This window comes from Protomyctophum bolini, assembly GCF_963924005.1.
Source record: "Protomyctophum bolini genome assembly, chromosome: 21".
NCBI classification, from domain to species: Eukaryota; Metazoa; Chordata; class Actinopteri; order Myctophiformes; family Myctophidae; genus Protomyctophum; species Protomyctophum bolini.
The window spans coordinates 8,470,263-8,489,324 of record NC_137882.1 but is presented as its reverse complement, the minus strand read 5'-3'; the positions used below and the strand labels follow the sequence as shown (position 1 = coordinate 8,489,324).

The following is a 19,062-nucleotide window of genomic DNA, read 5'->3' as shown; positions in this document are numbered from 1 at the left end:
GACCCATTATAATAAGGCCCACCCCCTGCCCCTCCCACAGTCTCCAAAGACGAAATGCTAATTTGAAACTGAAAGGGGGAGGGATTATACAAAAAAACACAAAACAATGGAAAAAGTTGAATTTCATGTTGTAGGACCTTTAAAATGACTAGTACTGTACATCAGAACAAGGTCCAAAAGTCATAATCGCTCTTTTATTTCCCCTTGCAAACTGACGTTCAATAAAGGAGTGATCAAGTTGTTGCAAACGAAAGGTTTTATAAAGAATAAAAGATAAAATGTCTAGACGTGGCAGTGCAGATGAACCTCCTTCCTTCTCAACTCTAGACAATGGAGACTTTAATAAGGTGGAGGTGGGGCTGGAGGTGGGTCACTCACGGCTTGCTGAAAATAAATGTTGTGTTGCACCTAGCTTCAACACAACCCTCTAGGCCGCAAACAGAAGCCTGTGTGCGGCCTAATTGGCTGCATGGCAGCCAATCAGACATTATGGGCTGTATTTTGCGTGTCTTAAGTACCAGGTCTTATTCCCTAACTTTTTTTTTTTTTTCAACTTAAATTTTATTCATTTTTCATGAACAGAAATGACATACAAGGACATACAGAAAGTAAAAAGACAAACAATCGAACATTACAATATGTGTTGCCAACTCAGTAAATAAAAAGTAAAAACAGTAGATAAATGCTTGTGGGAGATGACACATAGACAGGATAATAATAAAATGAAAACATTATGTAAGCGTTTATTCCCTAACTTAGTAAACTAAAGACCTGGAGGCGTGATCAATGCCATTTGGTTTACTCAAGTTAGGGAATAAGACCTGGTACTTAAGACACGCAAAATACAGCCCTGTGTCCTTTTTTGGGAAACACTGTCAAACACAACAAACCCAGCCAATGACAGGATCAGTCAGAGATGGCAGATATTTAAAGGCGGAGCCCAATCGCCTGATTGGCTGACTGCAAATTGGCTGGAAGTGAAACGATTGAAAGGATGTTTGTGAAGCATCCCCAGCAATAAAGGTGAAAGTGAGAGACTTCCTGTGTCTCTCCGTGCGTCGTAGTGACCCTCAGTGTCTCTGTGTTCTTCCATCGGTCAGATGCTGGGGCCCTTCGGGAGTGCAGATAATTCACTGTCGAGCAGCTGCCAATCGATAGACCAAGCACTGGACAGGTGAGCCATCTTCTCGTCTCATGTGATGCATGTGGTAGTTTGTGCAAGGTAAATGCATGTGACAACACTAAAGTGCAAATAAATAGAATAAAGTTCAATATATATTGTGGGTTATTAGGTTAATATATAGGGCTACATACAACTTTGAAAGCTCTTAATGGTCTCGCCTAGCTACCTATGCAACATGGTAGAATATTATGTACCGCCACATACTTTAAGATCATCGGGTCGGGGTCTACTGAAGGTGACCCATAAGGTCACCAATGTGAGATCGGGCCTTTGTTGTAAAGGCCCCAATGCTCTGGAACAACCTACCAGAGGAACTGAGGCTAAAGGTGGTTGCACACTGGGCGCGTTTTTCGGAAAAGCGATGGAGAAACGCAGCTAAAAATCCTGAAAAACGCGCTCGGTGTGTGGGGACCTTTAACACGTTTTTAATCCCTCCATTTTATAGAATGGCCTTTGTATCACCCTGATTTATATGTTTTTGTTATTTTGCATTTTATACTGTTATTTCATTATTGCATTACTGATGTTTTCTGTTGTTATTGCTGTTTTGATTGTTCAAACCGGTTGTTTCAATCGGCTACTGACGTAGCGATCCACTAGTTAACAGAATCCACACTACACGCCTGGTTAACACACACACTTCATTGAGGGCCCTGATTAACACACACACACTTCACTAAGGGCCCCTGGTAACACACTTCACTAAGGTCCTCGTAGTGACGTTTATAAACAGTGTTAAAGGCCAGTCTAGCTCCCTGACCCTCAGCGTTGCCTGCCGCCTCAGAGGAAATGGAATCAGGTCGCTACGCTGTTACCATGGCAACAGAGCCCTTATCTGGACGCCTGGATTCCACCGTTATCGTACTCCAGAGAGAGAGAGAGAGAGAGAGAGGGAGGGGGGGGGAGAGAGGGAGAGAGGGGGGAGAGAGAGAGAGCACGTGAGTGGGAGAGAAAGGGAGAGAGAGAGCATGTGAGTGGGAGAGTGAGTGAGAGAGGGAACGAGTAGTAGAGAGAGAGTGGATGAGAGAGAAGTGAGCTGGGGAAAAAAAGCATGCATAACGAGTAACGGTGAAAGAGAGAGTGAGATGAGATGAGAGAGCGGGAGAGAGAGGAAAGAGGAGTGAGAGAGTGAGAGAGAGAGAGAGAGAGACGGAAACAGCTCTACCTGTGCGAGGCTTATCTGGACTCCAGGCTTCAGAACAATGGCAGGAAGCGAGCACATGGAACTTTTCCCCCCCTGCACGGGCATGTGTGTGCCTCTTATCCTGGGTCTCGTGCCCCGCGCCGCCCCGCGGTCAGCAGAGACGTCACTCTGCGCGGGGTCGGGGGGGCAGCGGTCCTGCTGCAGACAATCAGAACCAGCGGGGTGGGGGTAAACGTAATATGCTTGTGCTCACACAGACAGACAGGCACGCACACACACACGACACACAGTACACACAGTACACTACACAGCAGAATGTGGAGCGTTAATTTAATGTAAAGACAGAACTCTAAGCAGTTACATTTTAACTGCTTAGAGTTCTGCTTGATTTACACTCCACTGTGCAAAGCAGGGTGTGGCGATGCGTCATTAGCGTTGACATACGTACGTACATATGTGCAAATATACTGTGACATGTGAATTCCACAAAGGAGTGGGGTCCAAAGATGTGTTTTATTTGGCAAGCGCCACTACTACGGGGTACGAATCAGGCTCTAATACTTATTTTGGTTCTTTTAGCTCGCTGACACTTGCTCCACCGAGCATGTCTAGATGTGTGCTGTGCTGTAAATCCTGCTGCAACAAACGGACAATTAAACTATGATAGCGTGCAATTTATATGTTTCTCCAGGCTTTATTGTTCTTCGTTGCTTGTCAAATGTTATGCCAGCGGCTAGCTTCACACAGCCACTGCTTTCTAGATAAGAGAATTACTGGCTGAAATAGCCACCCATATTTTTCTCTTCCATTGTCATTTCAGTCCTCCATTCACACAGAACAACCGTGACAACAATTACCTGAACCTCAACTATGAATACAAAGGTAAGACAGACAGAATAAATGGCTTCAACTGAGGGCCTCTTATAATCTCTTGGGAGTTAAATAACATTTCTTGTGTCCCGTAACTATGCATAATTTGACGTTAACTGAGTGCGCATGAAGACAAGTTGGTCACAGTTAATTATGAACAAGAGGCTGGATGTGCTAAACTTCAGAGTTGTACATTTTTACAATTTCTGTACTTTTACTTCTACTCCACTACATCTCAGAGACAAATATACTTTTACGCCACTATGTAGATTCTGATTATTATTACAAAACCCTTCAGACCAATAAGTCCAGGAGCCGAAGGCAGTTTTTTGGCTGAACGTGGTTTTCGCAGGGGTCGTCAATGGGGGGGTCCTCAGAGTTACATGTTTGAGGTCCTTTTACCGTCTACTCAGGCATTTGCACCACCCACACTGTTTTTAAGTTGCTTGATTCAGTATGCAAACTTCAAATTCAGTTTTAACCATGATAGATTAATTGGAAACACCCGTCCTTTGTTCTGGTGACTGATGTTGTCCTTGTAATGACTGAGGGAGCCGTGGTTTTTCTAATTACTTTTTTCATTTATTTTGTATAATAGATTTTTTTACAAAATAAAAAAATAAACCTGATTCTTGTAGCTTGGGGTCACCTCTTAAGAATTCAAGAGGGTGCCCAGTGATATCCCTTGAGCATTTATTTGTTGTTAACCCCTTAATGCCCGAAACACTAAAGATCCACCCATGGTATGGTATTTCATGCAAAATACTTGCTTTCTACAGTGTTTATGAATGTTGAATGATATGCACAATGTATTGGATTTATGAGTAATGCATTATTAATTAGATCATGTATATTAACCCCTTCATGCCCGAAAACTCCAAAATCCCATAAAATATATAGTTTGAGAATTTTTTTATGCACAATAATCAAGTCCAATGTATCGAATCTGCTTTCTACAAGCTGTATTAGTGAAACTGTAGCATATTTCTTTTCAGGTGGTTGCATATTCACCTTTGCAGGCCATCTATCTTGAGAATCTTACACATGTGTGTATGTGGCAGGCAGCTCCGCCCACAGAGGTTGTCATATTTAACCCATTCTGACCTGGCACCCATTTTGGTGTTAGCATCATGTTATGCTTTAGCTATTGAAAAATAGCAGATCTACAAGCTCATATCGCGCCACCGAGTGGCGCGATACGAGCTTGTAGGTCTGCTATTTTTGAAAAAATCGAAGAACGACTGACATTTTTAGAATCTGATCTCAGGTCAGAATGGGTTCATCAGACCAGTGTGTGTCCAGTGGAAACCTGGTATGAATCTGATCTCAGGTCAGAATGGGTTAAAAATATATATAATGAGGGGGTTCAGCCTCCAGGAAGAAACCCTAAATGCAAAGTTAATACACCATTGCACATAAAAACGACTCCAGGGTGTCTAATGAAGTACTGTCACCTCATAGACACATGAAAAACTGGAAAAATACAAAAATGGTGGCACTCCCATCTTTAAGATCTAAGAAGACTTGTCTTCAGCAGTTTATTAAGCTCAGCTGTCAATTACATGCCTACTGAAATAATATACTTGACCATTGTCCAAGAAGAATCACAATCGGAAGCGTTCAGCCAAGCGATTGTAAAATGGTAAATGTGCCTTTTGTATTTTGAATAGGTGTTCCATCACTACCAATCACTATCAGATTAATTGCTTCCGTGAAACGACCTGTTGTATAATGAGTCTGACTCAATCCCGCTGTCATGGGTTAAAAATGGATACATAATTACAATACTTATTCAGCCTATTATAACTATTCAGCGTCACTACTCAGCTTATTGATGTCCAAGTATTCAGAATTCAGATTCACCACGGGGAGCAGTAAGTTAAGGTCCTTAAAGACATAGGGAAATGAGCATATCCGTGGTCATCATATGGCCTAACAATCTATGCCAAAACAATGGGAAAACTTAAATGTTTGTGTATTTTTGAGGGGCGCCAGCTGCTATGTAGGTCATCATTTTGATAGATCTTCAGTTGAAGATGGATGGATGGATGTACATATCCACATTCATGGATAAACACGCTATAAAGCAAAGTTGATGCATTTACATCTAAAAAAAATCACTCCCGTGTGAAGTGAGGGGCGCTCTTATCACCATACATCATCATACATCACATTCCATGCTCAACCAATCAAATCATCACAAATGTCATTCCAGCCAATCACAAGTTTTCACTTTTGTCTTCCATGTTTGTGTTTACACAAACACGGAAAGCTGGGCATATATTCTATGGGATTTGGGGCTTTTCAGACATGAAGGGGTTAATATGCATTAATAATGCATTCATCATGAAATAAAGTACCTTGTGCATATCCACATTCATAAACACTGTAGAAAGCAAATGAGATGCATTTAGACCAAGTGTTTTGCATTAGATATTACATAAAGCTTTATTTGTTTGGGATTTGTTTGCTTCGGGCATTATGGGGTTAATAATAAAAAATACTCAAGGGATATCACTGGGTGGGAACCCTCTTGAATTCTTAAGATCTGACCCCAAGCTACAGGAATCAGTTCACCACGCTCACCCCCACGGCTCCAGGATTAATGTACATTTTGGCCATTTGAAAATGGCTGATCTACAGTACAAGCTCACATTGGAACTTTTTTTATATACATTTTGTACACTTGGAAACTACATTCTGAGTAGTAGTACTTTCTACTTTTGGTACTTTAAGTAAAGTGCATATTGATACCAATACTTTTGTACATTTTTAATTCCGGACATAAGTATTTCTATATTGCGGTATTGATACTTTTACTTGGGGGAAGAAAGAAAAAAAAACTAGTAGGCCTACTTTTTCCACCACTGCTGAACTCCAAAAAGGGGGAAATACGAGGCACAAAAGATTCCAATTTCTGTTGACAGTACTGGGTGGTATTCTTCCAGAGGAGGGGGTGCAAAATGAAGTGCCATTAGTGTATGTTTATTTAATGTTGAGGACAGGCCCCAACAACAATGTTACAGGATGTTACAGAATTGAAAAATGATGCCCTTTTCGAGATAGTCTGATTCTAAGCAAAAGAAGAACATTTTAAGACAACATGACAGGGTCTGATAACGTCATGGATTCCCTGTCGTGACTTCCCTTCTTGCTTCTTTTTTTTCCTTTTTTTTGGGGGGGGGGGTGGGGAGGATTCCCAATCCCAAATCACATCCCCTCTCTCCTGAGACCCTCTAATCCTCCCAATCCCGCACACTGTAAGGTTCCATTTTTAAATGAACACGCCACACAGCCCCTGTGTGCGTCATCCTGTCTTGGAGAACACGTATGAAATGGGGCCAGTCTCATCCCAGCGGACAGAAACACTACAGTCAGGGAGCACAGAGAGACCACGGCTAGCTGTTCTTTCTCTCCCAATCTGTCCTCATAGTTTTCTGTCTTTTCTCCTCTAGTGCAGCCATTCCCAAGTAACCTGTGTGTGTGTGTGTGTGTGTGTGTGGCCTGTAATTACTGGGGCCCACTGGTGGGCTGTCATGATATTGCAAGTGGGCCCCCAAATAATTGGCAAAACACTGATGTTATTGATGATGATATCTCATTAATATAAACTGTTGCTATTTACAGTAGGTCAAGCTTTCACCACCTCATAGCTGTCGATGTTATTTTGCATGGCTGTGTTGTTGTTGAACATACACACGGCTTAACCAGATGATGGTAATATAATAATACTATTATGAAAACTCCTGTCGGGTAGTCGTTATAAGTTGATTTCTCCCTCTGTCATTTCCTCGTATTTCTAGTTTATTTAAATAATGTCATGCAAATTTGTCCACTGCATAGCCTACTGCAGGCCTGGTAGATTTAGAAGACATTTAGATTTTTGATGCTCTTGCTACTGAAATGATCGATTTATTTATATGGAGAAATCCCGTCATGGGGGAGAAGGACAGCCCTGTATGTACTGTAAGCTCGCAGCACGTCGCTTAGCTTGTATGTGCCATTTGTGAATAAGATGATTGCGATGCTATGTTAACCACTTTTGCTGGGGAGGACCCCCTGGCTGGAACCCCCTCAAAGCCCCCCACTTTGAGAAACCGATGGCCAGCCCTAGAAGAAGACATCATCCAGTCTCGTGCCGGTGCACGTGTGTCTCTGGATTCACACATATTGGGCCTTTTTGTGATTTCAAACGCCTGCACACAAACACTCTCGTGTGTGTGTGTGTGTGTGTGTGTGTGTGTGTACGTGTGTGTGTGTGTCACGCGCTTCCTGCTCGAGGTCTACACAGTATTTGTTTACCATTCCCTGTGTGAGTAGATTTTTCCTCTCCATTCCGCGCTGCCAAAAACACAAAAAATAACTCCCGTCTCCCTGGGATACGGCCACAAAAACACTGCAATGGGAGGCAGTCATCTGACAGAACAGCTGCTTTCAATTGCAAGTGGCTCCTCACAGCTCTCTCATTTGCGTGTGTGTGTGTGTGTGTGTGTGTGTGTGTGTGCGTGCATGTATGTGTGTGTGTGTGTGTGTGCGTGTCGGCCCTCATCTGCGTCAGCAGAGCTCTCCACCTGCCTTTCGTTAGTGTTCCACTGGGCCCACCGCGGTCTCGGGCTTGTGCTCGCTCACACATGCGTCTCTCAATCCTCTAATAGCCGCCTTCCGCTGCGCTCTGCAATCTGAAGTCATTTCTGACGTGGCGTAGAATGGATGGAGGTGAAAACGAGGTTCCGTGTCTCTCTCGCGGGGCCGACATGCTTTCTGAACGCGCCGCGGCACGTAGAGTCCTGTTCTAGGTGGTGGTGTGTTGCGCTGGGGTTCTCCAGGGAATACCGTTGTTTACATTTAAATGAACGTGAGATGAGTTATCCGCAATGTGAGAGTCACAGTCAGACAATTGCATGTCATATTTCCCCCCAGTTAATAATCTCATCATGCCTCTCTGCCGCCCGCACAGGTCGACACGGGAAAGGAGGGACTTTCCCTCGACAGTTCCAGTTGCCGAATCGTTGCAAAGATTATGGTGATGGTAAGAGATCATTGTACAGAATAATATACACTGTGATTCTGCTTTATGCTTAGCCACAGGACCCCAATCTAAAAATATCTGTGTCAGAGACTCGTAGCTCGTAGATCCCCACACATCCCCACACAGCCATCAAATAGCTGAGGTATATATAGAGTTAAAGTAGTTATTCATTTTGATGCTATATTAAATAGTTTTGCGTGGGGACCCCCTGGAACCCCCTCAACAAGAACCCTCGGACCACATGTTGAGAACCACTGCACTATGTAGTATGTTTTTATCTGCAGAGCCATATGGTTCTGCAAATACAAACACACACACACACACCCTCACTCACTCTCATGCACACACATGCTCACAGTCTCTCTCTCTCACACACACACACACACACACACACACACACACTGCAACCACTCCCATGTTGTTACATTACAGGCAGTCAACTTTAAGCGGTTGATGTGCTCGTTGAACTCCTTGCACAATTAGTGGGATGATATTTATTGCCTACTCGGCATCACAACGCAGTGTTTTCTTATCCTCTCCCACCTGATAACAGATTGGAATTTAAATGGCCGCTCAGTCGCTTTTGCAACTGTGCACTTGCCCTACTTTGTCATACAAGTGTCCCACAAAAGAAGCAAAAATAGCTGAGCTCACAACACACTTTGAGCTTGTAGATCTGCTATTTTTTGCCATTTCTGAATTATAATTTGAGTGGTGCCTCAACCGCTCCAATGGACAGCTATGGGTGACCTAAAGTGGCGCTGTTGAACAACGTGGCCGTGTGTCATGTGTAGGCTACACACACACAAACAAACGCACAGACCCTCTTCACCGCTCAGTTCACACGTTGGTGTGATTTTAAGTGAATAATCTGTCTTTGGGTTTTGTGAATATTAAACTAATTCAAGTATTAAGAAGAGCTTGTGACAAAACAATAACTACACTGGATCCAATTGGAACACAGGCACTTTTTCTGTTCGATTTGTTACTGTCGTAACTAACTTTCTTGTCCTATACGCCATATTCAAATACGGGCAAGTGCTGAAAGTTTAACCCACTTGGCTAGCCACTGCTAGTTCTCGAGACGTGCGAAGTGCAGACGGACATACATACAGAGATTCCATGCATTAATTGTAAGCTGTGTGACATTCTCTACATTACAGACTGGGCAAAATTACATTTAATTGTATTCATTTCACACACACCAAAAAGATACCTATAGTGCAGCTTTAAGTGTTGGCTTGCTGTCTCGGCCAGGCAGCTGCAGCTAGGAGTTGCTTACTCAGAGGCTAACCTTGGCTAGCAGTGATTTACGTTTCCCCTGCGTTGCACTGAGCCTTGTATAAAAACACAGCGCGCTCGCAGCTTCCTGTCTGACAGGAAGTGCAGCGGGAGCGGAGAGAAGCACTCTGCTGTTGCTGCCCTTTGGTCTTGGCCAGTGGTTGGATAGTAACTGACGTACATTTACTTAAGTAAAATTTTGAGGTACTTATTTTTTTTTCTTTTTTACTTGAGCATTTCCGTTTTTTCAGTGCTTTATGCTAATCATTGTACTTTTTATTCCACTACAATTATTTGAAAGTTTCAGTTCTAGCACTAGTTAGATTATTATTACAAAGCCCTATTTTAAACATTGTCAATTAGAAAGATTGCCTATCTACAAGCTCACAAAATGCATTTTCTGCTGTTTTCAAAAAAGTTTGACACATTTTAGTACTTTTAATGCCAACACTGGTGTACTTTTACTCAAGTAAAAGTTTGAATACAGACCTTTTACTTGCTACTAAAGTAAAAAACAATCTGAGTACTTCTTCCACCACTGATCTTGGCCAAGTGTACTCTCTCTCCTTCCCTCCCTGGACAAGGTCTGTGTAATATGTTTATGTACTGTATCATAATGCATGTCAACTGGTATAAAATATGTCCCCTGTAAAAAATATAACATGCCAAGCCTGGGGTGTATATAAAACATATGTAGCCTACAGTATGTTGCAGGACTTTTACAGTGTTATGTCTGTGCTGTGTGGGTGGTGTGTGATTAAATGGAAAGTGTGTTGAGCGAGTGCCTGTCCATGACTATCACATTAATACGTGTGTGTGTGTGTGTGTGTGTGTGTGTGTGTGTGTGTGTGTGTGTGTGTGTACTGTAGTGTAAGTTTTTTAACGTCAAGGAACCCACAAAGTTGATATGCATTTGAACAAGGACCCCCATCTGAAAATGTTTTGTCACGGGACCACCATAAGCAAAACCTTTCTAAAATAATCGAAAACGAAAATGGGCTCAAGTGCTCATTTAGCTGGGGACCGCTTGGAACCCAACCCCCGGTTCACTTTGAGAACCACAGCTGTTCTCAAAGTGGGGTGCATGGACCCACAGGGTTCCAAATTTGTAACTCAGAGTAATGGGGGTCCCAGAAATAAAATATACTCTGCTATGGATCAGTGGTTCCCCACATGATTTTTGGGGGGTCCCCAAATGACAGTGAAGTGACAATTTAAGGACTTTTAAGACATTTTTAACAAAGAAAAGAAAAAAGACCATTACTGCATCAAAAGTAATCGACAAGCTATGTTAGCCAAATTGTCAAATAATATAGAGGCAAATCATTTGAAAATAGCCGATCTACAAGCTCACAATGCCTCACAATGTTGCGAGCTTGTAGGTCTGCTATTTTTCCATAATATTTATCTGTTGGAACAGATTCAGAATAAAAATAGCAGAAATAGATTGTAGGTCATTATTCTTCTATTCATATTTCTGCTATTTTTGGAAAGAAAATAACATTTAAATTTAAATATGTCAGTGATTTCTTTGTATATTTAGGTTATTTGTCATATCTGCCCTGTGCAATTTGTGTTTACGAAGCCTGAAAAGCAAAATACAAATTGTAACGTTCCAATGTTCACTGCAAAAAAGGAAAAAATACTCGTTAATCGTTATTATTTGTGTGGCAATTGATCGTCAACTTAAAATTGTAACGGCGACGGCCCTAATCACATGTCGTGGTGTGTTCTCAGGTCGTAGGACCTTCCCCCGGAGCTTCATGCCCCAGGAGAACCTGTTCCAGCTGGTTCCGTCCAGCCGCACGCGCAGCTACAACGGAGACAGCACTCTGCAGTACAGCGACCTGCGCACACTGGGCCGCGCCGCGGACAAGAGCTGCCCGCGGAGCAGTGGGGCGGCCAAATGTTAGTGGAGTTGTGGGTGTGACCTTTTAACGCATTCTGACCTGAGATCAGATTAAAAAAATGTCTTCTACGTCCTGACAGTTTTCTGAAAAAGTTATGTTTCTATGTCAGTCGTTCTTCGCTTTAAAAAAAATAGCAGACCTACAAGCTCGTAGCGCGCCACTCGGTGGCGCGCTATGAGCTTGTAGATCTGCTATTTTTCAATAGCTAAAGCATAACATAATGCTAACACCAAAAGAGGTTCCCGCCCAGAATGGGTTAACGCCATAAATATAAAATAAAAAAACACATACCGTATGTAGTGGGCTGCCTTTTTAGTACTTTCATAAATATAAATAATATTTGTCATTTCCACAGTATTGCCTGCCAGGTGTTCCAGGTACAGCCTTAGGTTGTAGAATATTTGAATAGTTGACTAATGGGTACAGTACTTTCAGTAGTAAAGTAAAATTCACCGTCATTACCTTCCATGATCTGTAGCGTTACGTAGCACATGCTGTTTCTTTGAATTATTGAGGTTGTTTCCAAAGTTGTCGTCAGTACTTACACATGTCACCATCTTGAATGATCTTTGTAAAGTAGATTAAATTGCTGGCAGAAATCAACTATGTTATGAAATTTAGCACAGCTCAGCCACTCTGTCTGATTGCGGTCGACATGTCGGACGCCTGCGCCTTTCTCTCACTCTCTCCCACACACAACGTTCCCGTCTAAACCTCCAGCCATCGGTAACCTCTGATAATACCGAGTGTCAGGATGCCTTTGGCATGCGTGGATGAGAGTTGCTTCATGTGGAGTAGACTTATTTTTAAGGTTTCGACAAGTCGTCGCTGAGGTCTGCAGTCTGTGCTGAACACATTTTGAATCAGTTGTTTGGGATTTCCCCCCCTCCTTAATAGAGTCATCCGAGAGGGCTCTGCGGTTGGGAATTACAAATGACTCTGTGGTGGATTTTGACGTCTGGTCTCGGGTGAAGTTTACTGCGTTGAGTTAAGAGTCGGGTCTTGCAGCGGTTGTCGACGGCTGCCTTTAGCTTTAGTGTTTGTCTTTAAACCAGTATATCACGGTGGGTTTTTCTCTGACTCTGTGGATTTGGTAACAAAATGAATAAGTGGTGGAGTTGTCAGCGTCTGGTGTTGTGTTTCTACAGCTCCACGGGCGCCGGTGAACTGGCGACAGGGAAAGCTGCTGGGGCGAGGGGCGTTCGGGGAGGTCTACCTCTGCTATGACGCGGACACAGGCCGCGAGCTAGCCGCCAAGCAGGTGCCCTTTGATCCCGACTGTCAAGACACCAGCAAGGTGAGAGAGAGCGTCCAGAGGACAACCTACATCTGTTTGCAATATGTATCTGGCTGCACATAGGGTGTAGTACTACTGTATATGTTGTTGTGGTGGTGTAGAATTTAGAAGGTGAATTATGAATGTACCGTACATTGCTCTGCCTTTCCAAATATCTCACAACAACCCTTCTTTCTCTTTTTGTGTTTCTGTTGGTCTGTCTACTCTTGCTCTCTCTCTCTTTCTATCTCTCTCTCTCACTTTCTGCCTGTTGGTCTGTCTACTTTCTCTCTCTCTAGGAGGTGAATGCTCTGGAGTGTGAGATACAGCTCTTGAAGAACCTGCATCACGAGCGAATCGTCCAATACTACGGCTGTCTGCGGGACCTGGAACAAAGGAAACTCACCATCTTCGTGGAGTTTATGCCCGGGGTGTGTATTTGGGCAGGGCGCACATTGTTTATGAAATACATATTTAACTCGTTTTATGACTTTCTGCATTACCACACCATGGACTGCAGTTTGTGTTTCACATTAAACTGTGTTCCCTGGTGATTAAAGGAGGACTGGATAGTTTGTATAACCCAAGTAGAGGTACTCTTACAATCCCACCACATCTGCGGAAGATAAATGTCGTTGAAGTCAGCACAACAGCTCTGTTTATGAGGTCATTTTCCCCCTTATACGAGCGTCTTAACGAGACTCTGTCGCCCGCGGCCCATGTCACTGGTCCTGTTTTCCTTTTCTTTCCCTTTTTTTTGTTTCAGAGCAGCATTAAGTGTCTTAGTCACGCATTGTGTGGAAATTGGAAATGTTTATATTTCGCCGCAGCTTGCTGGCAGAGGGGAGCGGGGGCGGACAGGGTCCTCAGCCAAGTCTGGTGTTCCGCTGTGTGGGCCGCTTGAGCCCCGGGTCGGCCTGGCCGCTGCGGTCACCCGATAAGCAAGGGACAGGGCCCTGGAGGGGTGCCGACAGTCCCCAAAGAGAGCTGTGTGAAGTAATTGAGCCGTCTTGCGCCTCGAGAGCTGAGAAGTGTGGAGGGAGAAGTTACGATACGGACGACGGGGCCTTTCTTTTGTTTTCACGGCCCAGGGCCCAAAAGTGCGTCACAGGTGTTACTGGAGCACAGGTCTCTGCTCGGGGCAGTTTCCCCGCAAGGAGATGAAAACAGGAAATCAAGGGAAATGCAGTTGAAGGCACTCAGGGCTAAAAAAAAGGACTTTGGTTGAGGCATTGGTTTAGAGTATTTTTAAGTATCTTGTTTTGCAGTTGAAACCTGGCTCAAAAGCCGCTCAAAAACTAAACGAAACAAAAACATCCCGTTTGCAAGTTGTCTGTGTTGTTGATGTCCAAGCATGCGATGCTTGAACAAATCACTAAACTGGCAATGGAAAATCTTGTAGGCTGCCATTTAAACATTTTAATTCCAGTAAACATCTCGCCTCAAAAACAAGACATCCCATCCCATCCTCTACAATAGAGCTGACACAAAGATGTGGAAATGTACAGAAGATTATCTCTCTCTGACCGTTTTATCTTCTTTCTCTCCAGGGTTCTATAAAGGACCAGCTAAAGGCCTACGGAGCGCTGACGGAGAAGGTGACGAGGAGATACACCAGACAAATCCTCCAGGGCGTCTTCTATCTGCACAGCAACATGATTGTCCACAGAGACATCAAAGGTAACACCAAAACCGGTTTCAGACCACCAGTGAGAATGAAACTGAGATTGGGTTTCACTTGCGGTTTTGAACCATAGCCGGAGGGTGTGCAGCACCACCCACACATGGGCAGGGAAAATGGACTATAACTATTATATACTGAAGAATACTATAGACGGATACAGGATAGGTGGGCACTAATTACATCCGGGCACCTTGATGTAAAATTGGTTAATTATCATTTTGGAAATAATTGCCAATTTAACCCATAGGCGCCCACTCTTCCTTGGTGCCCACCTATTCTGTTACCCTATATCAGTGGTTTTCAACAGGTGGTCCGTGGACCACTGGTGGTCTGTGGAGGTATTGCATGTGGTCCCTGACCATGCATTTAGTAATGTAGGATTGTTTTAAATGTTCTTTCCACTAGTTGAGAAACCGTGAACTTGGTTGGAGTTGGAATTAGAGTTCAAGAAATACAACAGAAAAAGGGAGTTAGAATCTCCAGAAGGGGGAAGTGCACCGGATTGTCTGGTTGAGTTATTATTAGGACGGTTGAGAAACAGTGGGATGTATACACATGGGATGGATAGCGTGTGTTCATTTAAAGTGTTAATTTAGAAAAGCGCTATTCTTAGCCCATATCCACACCAACACAATAGTGGTCCCCAGGTTGATTCTAAGTCAGGGTGGTGGTCCCTGCTTCACAATCAGTTGAAAACCCCTGCCCTATATAGACTTGTGTGACAATATAGTATTAGCATGAGCTACAATAGTCTCACTAGCATGCTATATAGGGGAGGGAGAGGTTGGGGAGGCTCAACTTTGGTAAAGTGGCTGCTTGGGAATCAGAAGGTACTCTGTTCGATCCCCAGCTCCCCCTGGGCTAGTGTCAAAGTGTCGTTGAGCAAGACACTGATCACCTGGTCGGTGCCTTGCATGGTTTTTGCCTCCGCTGTGCACGTTGTTGTGTGAATGTTAGGCACGTTGTAAAGTGATTTGGATCAAGTGTGTCACTTTGTGCCACGCTGTGAGCTTTTAGGTCTGTTATTTTTGCAAATTGCTGGACCGATCAGTAGAAAACTTATTGTGCACACTGCCAGTAGGCCACCGAAAAAACGCCTACTATTTTGTTTTTCACATTATAGTTTATACGTTTTGGTATAAAAACCGAAGTGATGAGTCAGTGAACTCGCCGAACCTGACTCCGCGCCTGACACTACTACTGTATAGTTACAGTGGTTCTCAACCTTTTTTAGGCTGTGCCCCCCCCGGGACCCCCCACCCTGACGAGCACTTGGAATTGTAAGACTGAGGCATGCATGACATTTTGTTTGACTTGGTTGCAAAGATGAATATTGTGAAAATAGAAGATCTACAAGCTAAAACGCACGCAGAGCTATTTTCGAAATGTTCACATCTTTCCGTTTCTCATATTATTTGACCAATTTGGCCAATGTTTGATCAGTCTTTACTCTTTATAAAGTGTATGCTGTATAGCATAGTTTGTTGAATACTTTCGATGCAGCAATGGCCTTGTTCTTTTTTCTCTCCTTTTTTTTGTTGAGGTATTAAAAGGGTCTTAAAACTCCCGACCCACGGCTTGGGCTGTGGCTCAGCGGTCCAGGCACCTTGGCCGGTAGCCCAAGTCTGGCAGTGTGCCGCGGGTTCGACTCCCGATCCCGACGGCCTTTACTGCATGTCACTCCCCCATCTCTCTCCCCCCATTTCCTGTCAGCCTACTGTCTGTCCCTCTATAAAAAATGTAAAATAAAGGCGAAAGCCGCAAAAAAAATAAACATTTAAAAACTCCCGACCCACAGGTTGAGAACCACCGCTGTAGGAGACAGGTGTGCTTTTTGCTGCTTGCATTTGGAAACGACCACAGCCTATACGTACGTTATACGTATTCCTTTTCATTCAGAATGACATTACCTCATGGTTATTTATGTCTGTATACTGGGAAAATGTACTGGGGAAAAAAAAAGGTTGCTATTTAAAACTCCAGAGGCCATTTTTGGATGCATATGTTTATCAAGCCGTTGGTTACTTTAAGCTGTTGAAATGGACTGGTCTGAAAATGTTTTGAACACTGGATGGAAAGCCTTTGGTATGGTTTGGCTGCCCAGTGCCCACAATGTTGGACCCGCTGGTTTCATTGAATCCACAGGAAATACTGTCTGGGGGAACAAGATGGTATAATGTGCTTTTCAAGACAGAGGGTGACTCTGTGAGCATGCCTGCGGGTGGGATTTTCCACTTACTGTAGCGACGTGCTTTATGTGTAATATACAGTTGTGTGTGTGTGTGTGTGTGTGTGTGTGTGTGTGTGTGTGTGTGTGTGTGTGTGTGTGTGTGTGTGTGTGTGTGTGTGTACAGTGCACACACACACACACACACACACACACACACACACGCTCATCCTTCCTCACTGCGCTGGTCTGTCTGGACACATTAATGAAGCTGTCGGTGCATACGGTATTTGCATAGCACTCCACGTCGCCACCATAAGCTCTCTCAGTGTACGGCACAGGGTGTGATAGGCTGTGTGAACGACACACTCGAGAGCCAAGAGCCAATGGAAACCTTCGAATGATTGAGCTGAAGCGCCTCCCGTCCTCCCAACAATGAATGGGAGAGTCTTTTTTTTTTTTTGGTTTTCAAGACAAGACAGAAAAAACAAACTTACAATACATATAACATCACAGACGTACAAAAAAATAAAAAACAGAAACATAAAAAATACAACAGGCATCGACATTGCGTTTCAAAATGTTACATACTGTACATCTTTCTAGGAATTTACAATTGTCTCTCATTCCCCTATACCCTTAAATATTGTCCATTTATACCATTTGTCCTCCATTTTTTCTTCTTGTAGCCTCAGACGGTGTGTTAGTTTCTCCATAAAATGAATCTCCTGAATCAAGTCCTCCCATTGTCCCTGTGTTGGAGGTTCCATCTGTCCCCATTTTCTTGTGATAGCTTTCTTTGCTGCCGCCAATAGAATGTTTACCAAATATCTATCCTCTCCTCGAATCTTACCCCCCATCAAGTTTCCTAAATACAAAACATCACACTTCATAGGCACCTCATATCCCAATATCTTTTGTATCTGCTCATGTATCATTTTCCAAAACTCATCCATTTTGGGACATTTCAGAATGGGAGAGTCTTGCTGCTTTTGTGACCAGGCTGAGCATGTGAGAAATTAAGAATGATTTGGTTTGGAATCCAGCATACAGTACATTCTAGTACTGTAAGTGGAATATAGGGACCCTCTGGGGTTATTTGAGGGGGCTCCAAAAGGTCTCTGAGAGTGTGCAAAGGGATTATGGGTCCATTTGGTTTCCGTTGTACACTCTCTCAAGAGTTATGGTGGTCCTTGAAATTAAAAGTTTTTAAGAACCACTCTCTCTCTCTCTCCTTTTAATGGGTGTGGAGGGCGAGTGGTTGGCGTTTATTAGTCACCGATCAAACAAGTGGAGGACCTGCAGGAAGTAGCGTAGACATTATGTTGGAAAACTACTGAGGATGGAGGAGTCGGCGGGGGGGGGGGGTCCCTGTCAATACTGCACGTTGACATGTGCGTGTGGCACACTCACAGATAGATGAGGCATTCATTTCCCCACTTGAGGGTCTTCAACAACAGATACTGCGGAAAATTTCCACAATGCTCTGTTGTTGTTCCTCACTATATGCACTTATCTTAGCGAGGAGGAAAAGTTCTGTTATTACTGTGTATGTCCTTTCCGTTAACCTGAAAACAGCTTTCAAGCTACTGTACTACACGTTTGAAGTGATTGAGGAGGGATGGGACCATGTAGAGAGAAGATCAAAGTAGCCGCGCACTGACTCGTAGATTCAGTGCCAGTGTCTTTACAGTACTTCAAACGGAGATATTGGCCGGTTCACCGCAGCTATGAGTGTACTTTGATCTTCTCTCAGAATCGCACCTGCGGCCAGCACCTCATGAGCGACCGGTGCTGCGTTCACACGGGCAGATGATACGGTCTTAACATAAATTTTCAAAGGAAGCCAGCGAAATGAAAATACAAAGATACATCAGACGTTCTGCTGCAAAAGCTACACAGCTACAAAAACAATGCCAACATGACAGCAAAAACAGAAATAGATAAATATGTTAAAATAAAAATGTTGCAGTCCCTCAGAGTGCTCTCGAATAACTGTCCCCCTTTTTCTTTTCTTTTTCTTTCTGTCCTCCAGGGGCTAACATCCTGAGAGACTCCTCCGGGAACGTGAAGCTGGGAGACTTTGGAGCCAGCAAACGCATCCAGACCATTTGCATGTCTGGCACAGGCATCAAGTCTGTCACTGGCACCCCCTACTGGATGTCACCGGAAGTCATCAACGGAGAGGGCTATGGACGCAAAGCGGACGTATGGTAAGCAGTGGTGGAAGAAGTACTCACTTTTATTTTTACTTGAGTAGAAGTATCAATACTGCAATGTTGAAATACTCCGCCCAGTATTCAAAATGTATGCATCGTTGCATCGCGACGCATTGTGAGCTTGTAGATCGGCTATTTTCAAATGGATGAAATGTATAATAGGGCTGAAGTGGTTCATGTATGTTTTGTAATAATCAAAGTAACTAGTCACTAAAGTTTCCAAGTAATTGTAGTAGAGTAAAACGTACAATAATTTCCTCTGTGGTGTAGTGGAGTAGAAGTAAAGGTTCAGTAAAGTT

General features: G+C 43.5%; 1 protein-coding gene across 2 annotated transcripts in view; it reads left to right on the top strand.

The window, feature by feature from the left end:
- map3k22 (mitogen-activated protein kinase kinase kinase 22) overlaps positions 1–19,062 on the top strand; it is a 61,272-nt gene that overhangs the window by 38,573 nt on the left and 3,637 nt on the right. For both annotated transcript variants that reach the window (XM_080793375.1, XM_080793374.1), the window contains 8 exons: positions 1,101–1,174; positions 3,148–3,209; positions 8,155–8,226; positions 11,245–11,415; positions 12,566–12,714; positions 12,993–13,124; positions 14,244–14,373; positions 18,580–18,757. In XM_080793375.1, coding sequence (XP_080649501.1) covers positions 1,101–1,174; positions 3,148–3,209; positions 8,155–8,226; positions 11,245–11,415; positions 12,566–12,714; positions 12,993–13,124; positions 14,244–14,373; positions 18,580–18,757 — 968 coding nt within the window. The remainder of the gene's footprint in view (positions 1–1,100; positions 1,175–3,147; positions 3,210–8,154; positions 8,227–11,244; positions 11,416–12,565; positions 12,715–12,992; positions 13,125–14,243; positions 14,374–18,579; positions 18,758–19,062) is intronic.